The 10,770-nt window shown below is 36.4% G+C and overlaps 1 protein-coding gene and 1 pseudogene across 1 annotated transcript; both read left to right on the forward strand.

Annotated features, from left to right (window-relative positions):
* The first annotated feature begins 159 nt into the window (after positions 1-159).
* On the forward strand, positions 160-4,061 carry LOC147477736 (uncharacterized). Its single transcript, XM_086584745.1, has 2 exons — positions 160-3,363; positions 3,491-4,061. The coding sequence occupies exons 1-2, from the start codon at positions 201-203 to the stop codon at positions 3,856-3,858; spliced, it is 3,531 nt and encodes a 1,176-aa protein (XP_086440871.1). The 5' UTR covers positions 160-200; the 3' UTR covers positions 3,859-4,061.
* A 4,356-nt stretch (positions 4,062-8,417) lies between these two features.
* On the forward strand, positions 8,418-10,448 carry LOC147477737 (ABSCISIC ACID-INSENSITIVE 5-like protein 2; annotated as a pseudogene).
* Positions 10,449-10,770: the final 322 nt, after the last annotated feature.

Consider the following 10,770-nt stretch of genomic DNA (forward strand, 5'->3'; position numbering starts at 1 on the left):
TCGCTAGTCTGCTATAACCACCAAAATGAAAGTCGTTCGCGACTACCACTCAAAACTGACCAACAAGTCTTACGATTAGCAACAAAATACTTTCATGTTAATACACTGAATAATGCACAATTAGTGCTATTCCAGCACCATAAATACGTCTATCCCGTAGCCAAGACAATGCAATTCATAACCCCATCACAAGTACGTTCATGGCTTCGTATCACTTAAATTTGCTGGTCTCTTTTCTTGTCTTAGTAGCTTTTCTGTTGTTTTCTTCTTTCCGTGTTAACTCTTCTTCTACTAGTCCTAGTGAAGAAGCCCATGCACTTCTCAAATGGAAAAATAGCCTTCACGGTGAAACCACTTCTGCACTATCTTCATGGGTACTCCCTCTTAATCATGGCCACGCAAATTCTTCTCGTCACTGCCGCAACTGGTTTGGCATTTCTTGCAAGGCGGGAAAGGTTGTGGGCATTAACCTATCAAACACAAGTTTGGTAGGTACGCTACAGAGCTTCCCCTTCTCAACCCTTCCAAATCTTAATCAATTGGACCTCAATTCCAATTCACTCTATGGAGCCATTCCAGTCCAAATTACTAACCTTTCTAGACTCAATTACATCGACTTTTACTCCAATAATTTATCCGGAGAAATACCATCGGAAATGGGTCAATTAACAAGTCTTCAATCACTTCATCTCGCGCAAAACCATCTTTCTGGCTTCATTCCTTCTAGTTTGTGTGATTTGAGAAACCTAAAAGCTCTAGGCCTCTATTCAAATCAATTTTCAGGTTCAGTTCCGCCAGAAATAGGAAATTTGGGGTCTCTTATGATCCTATCTCTTTATGAAAACAATCTCACTGGTTTAATTCCACTTTCTTTAAGTAATTTGACCAATCTAAATGATTTGTTCCTCGATCGCAATGAATTTTCTGGATCCATTCCTTTGGAAATTGGAAGCTTGAAATCTCTTGTGCGTCTAAGTCTTAGTGGTAACAATCTCAATGGTTCGATTCCACCATCATTATGTAACTTGACTAATCTAAAGATCTTGTCCCTCTCTAAGAACCAACTTTCTGGATCCATTCCTTCAGAAATTGAAAACTTGAAATCTCTTGAATATCTATCTCTTCAAACAAACTATCTCAGCGGCTCAATAATCCCTCTTTTATTCGGTAGTTTACAAAACTTAACTGATTTGTACATGTATACTAATAAATTTTCTGGCTCTATTCCTTTAGAAATCGGAAGCTTGAAATCTCTTGTGAGTCTAGATCTTGGTGATAACAATCTCAGTGGATTGATTCCACCATCTTTAGGTAATTTGACTAAACTAAACATTTTGTACCTCGATATCAATCAACTTTCTGGATCCATTCCTTTAGAAATTGGAAATGTAAAGTCTCTTGTGGAGATACGTCTTCATACAAATCATCTAAGCGGTCCAATCCCTTCTTCTTTAGGTAACTTGTCTAATTTAAACAACTTGCACCTCCATGCCAATCAACTTTCTGGATCGATTCCTTTGGAATTTGGAAATTTGTCGTCTCTTGTGGTTATAAATCTTAGTGAAAATTTTCTTAGTGGTCCCATCCCTTCTTCATTAGGTAATTTACGAAACTTAGCGGTTCTTAGTCTCTTGTCTAATAACCTTTCTGGTTCTATACCTCAAGAAGTAATGAATTCAAATCTAACTCATCTTGTCATATCTTATAATAATTTATCTGGTAATTTGCCACAACAACTATGTAATGGTGGACGACTTCAAAATTTTAGTGCTAATTCCAATAATTTGATTGGTCCCATCCCAAACTTAAAAAACTGTCCAAGATTGTTTCGACTTCGACTCGATAGAAACCAACTCACGGGAGACATATCAGATTCATTTGGCATTCATCCAAGTCTTGATTTTATTGATTTGAGTAACAACAACTTGTACGGCAAACTTTCAAGTAATTGGAGTGAGTGCGAAAATCTAACAAGTTTTAAAATCACTAACAACAAACTCACTAGCACCATACCTCGTGAGTTTGGAAGCTTGGCTCATCTACAAATGTTTGATCTCTCATCAAACCATCTCACAGGAGAGATTCCAAAAGAAATATGGAACTTGGCTTCGTTAGTGAATCTCAACTTGAGTGATAACCATCTTTATGGCAATTTGCCTACCGAAACTAGAAGCTTAAGTCATCTCGAGAAACTAGATTTGTCCACCAACAATTTGAGTGGACCAATACCAAACAAAATTGGTGACTTCTCCAACTTGTATCATCTGAATCTGAGTAAAAATAAATTAAATGGAAGCATACCATCTGAATTAAGCAATCTGGCTCAAATTCAAGAGTTGCTCGACTTGAGCCAGAATATGTTTTCTGGTTCCATTCCAGTTTCCTTTGCTCAAATGCGTTACTTAGAGAACTTGAATTTGTCACACAATTTTCTCTCTGGTTCAATTCCATCTTCATTGGCGAATATGCAAAGTTTGACTTCTGTTGATGTATCATACAATGCATTAGAAGGTCCAATTCCTGAATGCAAAGCTTTCCGCGAGGCTTCAACCAAAGCATTTGCTAACAACAAAGGTTTGTGTGGTCACGCAAAAGCTTTGCCACCTTGCAGATCTTCCGAATTAAGAAACAACGTAAACGGAGGAGTTAAACCAATCAAGATCATCATTTTTTGTCTTGTGGGACTGTTTTCTCTTTTGATTGTAATCGTTGGAACTTGGTCCATGTTTTATAAGAAAAAAAGAGTTCAAGAGGAAGAGACAAGAGCGAGACATAATGATTTATTTTGCATTTGGAATTACAACGGGGGAATAGTATATGAGGACGTTATTGAAGCAACGGAGGGGTTTGATGACAAGTATTGCATTGGGGTGGGAGGATATGGAAGTGTCTACAAGGCGGTTTTGTCAACAGGACAAGTAGTGGCTGTAAAGAAAATTCACCCATCACAGGACGGTGAAGTGATCGATTTAAGATCATTTCAAAATGAGGTACACACATTAACAGAACTAAGACATCGAAGCATTGTGAAACTTTACGGATTTTGTTCACATGTTCGACACTCTTTTTTGATATATGAGTATCTGGAAAGAGGGAGCTTAGCCCAACTTTTGAGCAATGTAGAGGAAGCAACTGGTTTGGATTGGAGGAAAAGGATCGACATCATCAAAAGTGTAGCTAATGCTTTGTCTTACATGCATGGTTGCACACCACCATTGATTCATCGAGACATTTCGAGCAAAAATATTTTGTTGAATTCAGAATATCATGCTTGTGTTGCTGATTTTGGGATTGCTCGAGTTTTAATGCGTGATTCATTCAATTGGACTGCACCTGCTGGAACATATGGTTATTTGGCCCCAGGTAAATCTTTCTTTATCTCTTGTTCAATAATTACATTTTTTTTCGTAGGCAAATTTATGGTTTTCTAAGATGCAATTTGAATTCTTTAAAAACATCTTATCACGTCTACATTATTTTTTCTATGTAGAGTTGGCTTTCACGATGAGGTTGACTGCAAAATGTGATGTGTATAGCTTTGGAGTGTTAGCACTTGAAGTGATAATGGGAAATCATCCTCGTGAATTTCTATCATCTCTTGTTACATCATCTTCAACAAGTGGGTCAAATGCTTTGCTGGTGGATATATTGGACAAACGTCTTCAACTTCCAACTACGGAGCTCGTCAAGGAAGTATTAGTAGTAAGCGCAAAACTGGCGTTTTCATGCATAAATTTTAGTCCTGAATCACGACCCACAATGGATTGTGTTTCTCGTAAACTAGAAAGTTGCAAGCTATCTCTTGTGGAGCCATTCCACATGATAACTGTTGGAAAATTGTTGGGTGAAGAAGTCTGATAGTATATGAATTTTGAAGTACCTGCTACAATTACATTTCATGATACTGTGTAGAGTGGGGATTACTTTCTTTGGTCCAATATTCATATTTGTTTAGTTTAATTTTGAAATGTCTAGTATTACAATAAAATTGTACTGATTTATATGCAACACTATTTTCTATGATGAAAGAATAAAATCCCACGCACGTGTTCTTCGATAAAGTGCTGATTTTTGGAACCAGAATATTTATTTTGCTGCATTCTCCATATCTTTGGGCTGCAAGCTAGGGCTAATTGTGCGCTTATCACACTGGTTATTTTTATATTTCAATCTGGAAATGCAATACTTGCCAACATGCTCAAACCGGCCAGTACCGAGATAAATGATGTTAGTAAAGGAGAGTACGTAATACTATACGTACTAACAAGTGCACCAACAAGTCACAACGAAAGACACGTGGATACAGTGTTTAGAAAACCGGACCGGACCGGTGGTTGAACCGGGGTCCGACCGGAACCGGTAAATTTTCGGTTCGGTTCAGTTAAAACTTGAGTTTATGGTTGGACCCTCGGTCTAAGCTTAAACCGTGGTTGAACCGGTTCAGCTCTAAACCGGATCACCCTTATATAATTTTTTTTTTTTTTTTTGAAAAATTGATAATGTGGGGAGTTGAACCTAACACCTAAACAAGATAATCCAAACTCCAAACCAACAAACTACTATGTATTTCTTGTATAATAAATTTATTTTGATATATAATACCAATTAATATTGAATTAAAATATGTATTTATTCATTTTATTATTGTAATTATTAAAAAATTTGTTAAATAAACATCAATCGGTCTGACCGAATCGAACCATGGTTGAACCTGGTTGAACCATTTTAACAAAAAATCGGTTTGATCACCGGTTCGGTTTTCAAAACATTGCGTGGATATCCATTTCACTTTTGGTTACAATTTCCCATTTATTTTTGTTTCAAAAGACAAAAATGGCCTTAGATATGTATTCAAATTCTGACCCCCAAAATTATTAGTCTCATCTTCTCCATTCTTCACCTTCGTCTTTCGTTTTCTTGCTTTTTTTTAGCATCCCAAATGAAATGTTAAGAACTAATTGGCCGGAATAAATGTGACTGTTATTAAGTTTGATTATACAAATTTTCATTAGTTATTTGTTCTTTAGATTTGTGAGGCAGTTGGACACACCCAAAGTTACCCCCAAAAAATAAATAGATTATACAAGCACAAATTGCATTAATGGAGTAGTTTTTTAGTGATGATATATGATGTTTGCACTTTTATGTGTAAGAATTTTGACAAACACGTACACACTCAAATACAACTTTTCAAGGTACCTTACTCACATGCATGTTGAAATATACTTCAAGTAAGGGTATCGTCCCAAACCCAAAGACTAGAACACTTGATTGTATGTCACTGGAACCTACTCTCTAAGGAACTTGTGATAAAGATTTGATTGTGATTTATTTTTACTACTTTACTACGTTACTTGAACTTCAAGTTACTAAAACTTAATAGACCAATTTACTTAATGCAAGAGAGAGATAGAAAGAAAGAGGGGTAGAGAGTTAAATCTACTAATGTAATATTAGCTCCATAGTTAAGAAGACTTCATCACTACTATCTCTGACTTGTTTTGGGTTCATAGACAAACTCAAAATGGATTAGTGCGTCGATCCATAACAATATGCACCTATCTCTAAGTTCATCCTGCTAGCATGAGAAATTGAACTGATATTTCATCTCTGAAATACCATTTCAATTCCTAGTTCTATATTACACTAGTCGTTCAATTTTCAAAGTCTAATTTTACCAGAGGGTCGCGCGCACAACTAGCCCCAGTTTCACCTGGGTCACGCACGCAACTTTGACTAGAGTTTCAGACTCCAAACTTGGTCGATCATTGTCATTTTGTGACAGAATGTAGAATACAACCTATTACCTAAGCAATAATTTAGGCCTCCTAAAATGGAACCTGATTTTCACATGAGCATCAGTAACCCTTCACTAGGGAAGGTTTTAGCTCTCATGATTCTAAACTTATGAATCAAAGAGATAAAATCAGAAGTATGAGAAAAGATAAAAAGAATTCCTAAATTATATTAGAAGAAAGATTTTATTAGAACTTAATAGTTGAAGATGTTACAACACTTAAGTTACAAAAAAAACTAGGAAATTAGAAGCATGGAAGTTTTTGCTTGAAAGAAAATGAAGAACTCAAAAATGGAGTTAAATGAAAAACTAGCTATGGAGTAAGTTCTAAAACTAGATATGAATGAGTGAAGTGTTAACTCCTTAAGCATATCAAATAATTGTTTTCCTTTCCACCCACGTGAAATCATCCACCTTATTTAATTTCCATCACCCCTAATTATTATTTTCTTATCCATTTCTAAATCAAGACAAAAAATATAATTAAATACATGTGCACAAAAGTCTTCATTAGATCAATAATGAAGCTTCACTTGAGAGCTTGGCTTATGCACATAATGAGAGTTTGAGTTGATCAATAATGAAGAATCGACCAACTCTTATGGTCCCGCATAGTGGGCCCACGTATTCTGACCAGTAGCGGGTCTGACAGTTGATTTTATGCAAAATCTGGCATTGGATAGAGCTCGTCGCACTGATCGTTCTAATGGTTCACTTGCCGAATTTGGAGTCCAGGTTCAGAAATTGTGAGTGTCGGAAGTTTGATGCTTGTTGGCACGTTAATCCTGTTCGGACCTGGAAATGTCCTGTTTGAGTCCTCGGGCTTTAGTCAGGCTTCATAGAGCTTCACATGGGCTAAATCAGAATACTTCATGCATACACACTATTCCGTGCTTAAATATTGGTTTTATCATTATTTTTATATTGAGTGCGAAAATACAATTATTTCATGATTATCAAAGACCATTAATATTGAACAGTCGAGAATGCTCCCAGTGAAACATGTCAACCACTTTTTTACTCTAAACTGGACATGTCGGATTTCACAAAAGTTTGGCTGTAAAAAAAGTAAATCTACGCCCCTTTTCCGCTCTATTCAATTGTTCGGTTGTTACCAGAGAAACAAAAAAAAAATAAACTCTCAACAATAGGAACAGAAAACCAAACACGTTCTCATTAGTCATTACTTTCTTTCGGTAAAAAAAAACCGCTTATCAGCAGATCTCCTCGCTTCGAAACCAACGATGGTAATAATCATTCAATCTCTCTTTTCCTTCCAATTTAAGATTCGTTGGTCTGAATTTTAACGGATTGTCAGGGTTACATATTAGATATGGGTTTTGTTTTATAGATCAGATCAAGTGTGACTATTATTTATTTTATTTTTTTATTATTGTGTAAATGTGGTTTGGTTTAATTCTCTATACTATTTTATGCCGTTGAATTAAGATCTGATTGTCGGATATCAAAATTTTTGTAGACAACTTCAAGGCGTCTTGCAAATAGGAAGGTGGAGAAATTTGAGAAGAACATTACTAAGAGAGGAGTAGTGCCTGAAACAACTGCAAAGAAAGGGGCTGACTATCCAGTTACACCCATCGTGCTTGGCTTCTTTGTCTTCATTGTCATTGGTTCATGTGATCTTTTTCCTCTTTTTAACTTTAACATAACTGTTAATCTGTCATTTTGTTACCTACATGTTTGTTTTAAGCATATAATATGGTTTCATCGTAAAAAAAAAGGGTTTTGAAGAAAGAAGGTGAAACAGTGAATGGGTAATTTTGTTTTCACATGATCTCGACAAACAGACCCTGAAGAATGGACATGGAAGCTCAACGGTTTGTTTCTCTGCGACTTAACCGTAGAGGAGATTGTAATATTCAGCAAACGAAAGGTAAAAACACTTGCTTTATGGTCAATATGTATTGCGTGGTTTCAAATGTTTAAGTGAGCTGTATGGTGAATGACAAATGTTTTAAATGCTTTCTTATCTCCTTCTGGATGAATGTCGCCAAATTATCCAATGAAGATTATTTGGAAGAAGGGTTTTATACGTTTGTTTTTTGTCGTGGGCATTGTATGGATGCTACTCATTCTCACCGTGTTATTGTTTCACGTATGGTCTTGCCAATCTTCTATTAGTTTCTTTTCAGGTATGTTTAAAACTGTATCGTTCTACACTTTCGTTGTTTTGTTGATTGTTCGATTGTGGTTTGAGAGTATGATCAGAAGAGTAATGCGTGCTTTAGCATTTTTAGCATTTCCCTAAGTAATAATTCTCTATCTAAAACCTCCTCCCCAAACCTTTTTGGTGTGTGCAGCAATATGTAATAAAGATAGCAAGGTAATTGTGATGTTAGATACAATGGGGCTGTTACCAAAACCACAACATCGTAAGTATTTGGAGGTACATGCCTTTTATATTCTTTAAATTGCAATTCTAAGTTAATATTCTGATATTTTTGCAACTAGGTTGTGCAATTCCTCAGACGGATGACCCGACGACCGTAACTATTCCAAAGAGTAGAACTTCGGATAAAATTGTTGAAAATCTCAGTTCTATTTTCTGGAGGTTTTGTAAAGAATAACTCAGTTCTACTGCAGGCTGCTAGAGGAAATGATGTGGACCTTAGCATTTACAAGGGAAAGGTTTTGTTGATTGTTAATGTTGTTTCCCAATGGTAATAATTGAATATTAGGACCTTTAAGTTTGATTATGTTTAGCTAATACAGTATTTAGTTTTTGTCCTTGATCATATATATTTTTTCCTTTTACAGTGGATTGACCAACTCGAATTACACTGAACTGGCTAAGGTGTATGAGAAGTACAAGGAGCAAGGTTTGGGTTTTATCTTCTTTGTTTTTCCTGTTTGTATGTTCATTTTAACCAAATTGATTGTTAAAGATATTGGCATTCCCTTGCAATCAATTTGGTTCACAGGAGCCAGGAACTAATGAGGAGATTGTGGAATTTGCTTGCACTCGCTTCAAAGCTGAGTATCCTATCTTTGACAAGGTAAACTTGACCATCCTTATGGTGTATTTCATAAGCTTTTATGTCTACTACTTTGCAATTTAGCATGATTTCTATATGTATACATGGAGCAGGAACAATTCCATTATCGACTATGAAACAACTAGGCCTGTTTTTCACTGTGTAGTATAAGTGCCAATGTATCATCTTTTTGTTTATGAAATAAAATAATGATTGTTCAATGAATATGTGCCCTACTTAACATCTCCACTTCTTGGGAACCAGATCCAACTGATAAGTTAGAAGCAACAGACGGGACTGCAGATCCATTATTCATCTCGTGTGGACTCCCATTCGCTACGTCCTTTGCCTGACCACCCCGCTGAATAATTATATGGTCATTTTTACAGCTTCAATATTATTATTGTATTGGTTATGTTCTGGTCCTGGGTTTTTGGAGGCTGAAGGATCACAAAATTAGTTAGCTCATCAAAGCTAGCAGTGGGTTTGGCATCTTAGGAACATATTCAACTTCTGCAAGTGTTTGAAGGTATGCTTCTATGCCACTCATTTTTTTTTTTTTTTTTTTTTTGTATTTTGTTTGAGTTTTCTTTATATGGAAGTACACTTTTGACTTCATGTTTACTTTTATTAATGTTAACATATGAATTTTGGCAGTTCACATGTTCCATATTCCTTCATTGTGAATGTGTCTGCAATTGTTAGTGTAGCTTAGTCTAAAATTCTCTTAAGGTATCCATTGTTATTGGTGTTTATTTAACACTCTATTTAAAGATCCTAGCAATTGTTGGGAAAATTTTATTGCTGATTGTATAAATTAAATCACAACTTAGGTAAGACCAAAATTAAGTTGCTCTATGCACTGTTGCAAGGAACAGGACAACAACAATACTAGCAGTAATCCAGAGGATAAAGCTCAGGAGAGGCAACCCACTCTCGGTGAGATGACTCTCGAAGATTTCCTGGTCAAAGCGGGGATTGTCTGTTAGGGGTCTTCCGGCGATAAAGCCGCAACACCTGTTACATGTCCTGATCTTATGATCTCGGCTCTGCAGGCCCAATGGTTGCAATACCAGCTCCCTTTTGTCCAGCAGCAACAACAACAACAGTCTCAACAACAAAATATGATGGGGGTTTTCATGCCCAGTCACCCAGTCCCACAACCTCTACTCAGAGTCCCAAACTCTCTTCTGGACACCGATTTTCCTGAAAATCAATTGGCCATTTCATCCCTTTGATGGGTACCTTATCGATACACGGACACTTTTACAAAGCGAAACGGGTGCCTTTGGAGAAATGATAGAGAAAACTGTTGAGAGGAGGCAAAAGAGAATGATCAAGAACAGGGAGTCTGCAGCTCGATCGCGTGCCAGAAAATAGGTTGGTTTTTTTTTTCGATTGTTGCTTGATAATATTGTCACCGTGCTGAATTTTGTTGACAGTCTTACACAAATGAGCTGGAGAACAAGGTATCATGTCTGGAAGAAGAGAACGCAAGGCTCAAGAAACAGAAGGTATGAGGTTTCTAGCCATATGTTTTGAACCTGTGTGACCTTCTATGAAGAAAAAAAATCATATTATCTTTTCTTAATTGGCATAATTATGAGATAGGACTTTTGAGAAAGTGTTTTGTTGTATATCAATCATGTCACTAACAAGATAGATGGTCATGGTGTAAAATCCCCTTTCCCCCACCACGCGCGCGTGAACACAAAGAAAACCAAATTTATAGAAACATAGAGAGATAGGGCGAAGATATCGTAGCTTGAGCAAAGAGATTGTACTTCATTAGATGTCTTCACTTGCCAAAAAGGTCTGCCCATGTATGTGTGGAAAGTGCAGTGTGCATTGAAGACCATGTTTTGCAAATGGAATCAGTAAGGCACTAAGCTACTAAGGTCATTTACCAATTCAACACATCCCAAAAATTATAACCACTTTGTTTGTTAGGCTCAAGTAGGTTGCGCACGAAAGAAC

Source organism: Coptis chinensis, chromosome 9, assembly GCF_015680905.1.
Source record: "Coptis chinensis isolate HL-2020 chromosome 9, ASM1568090v1, whole genome shotgun sequence".
Lineage (NCBI taxonomy): Eukaryota > Viridiplantae > Streptophyta > Magnoliopsida > Ranunculales > Ranunculaceae > Coptis > Coptis chinensis.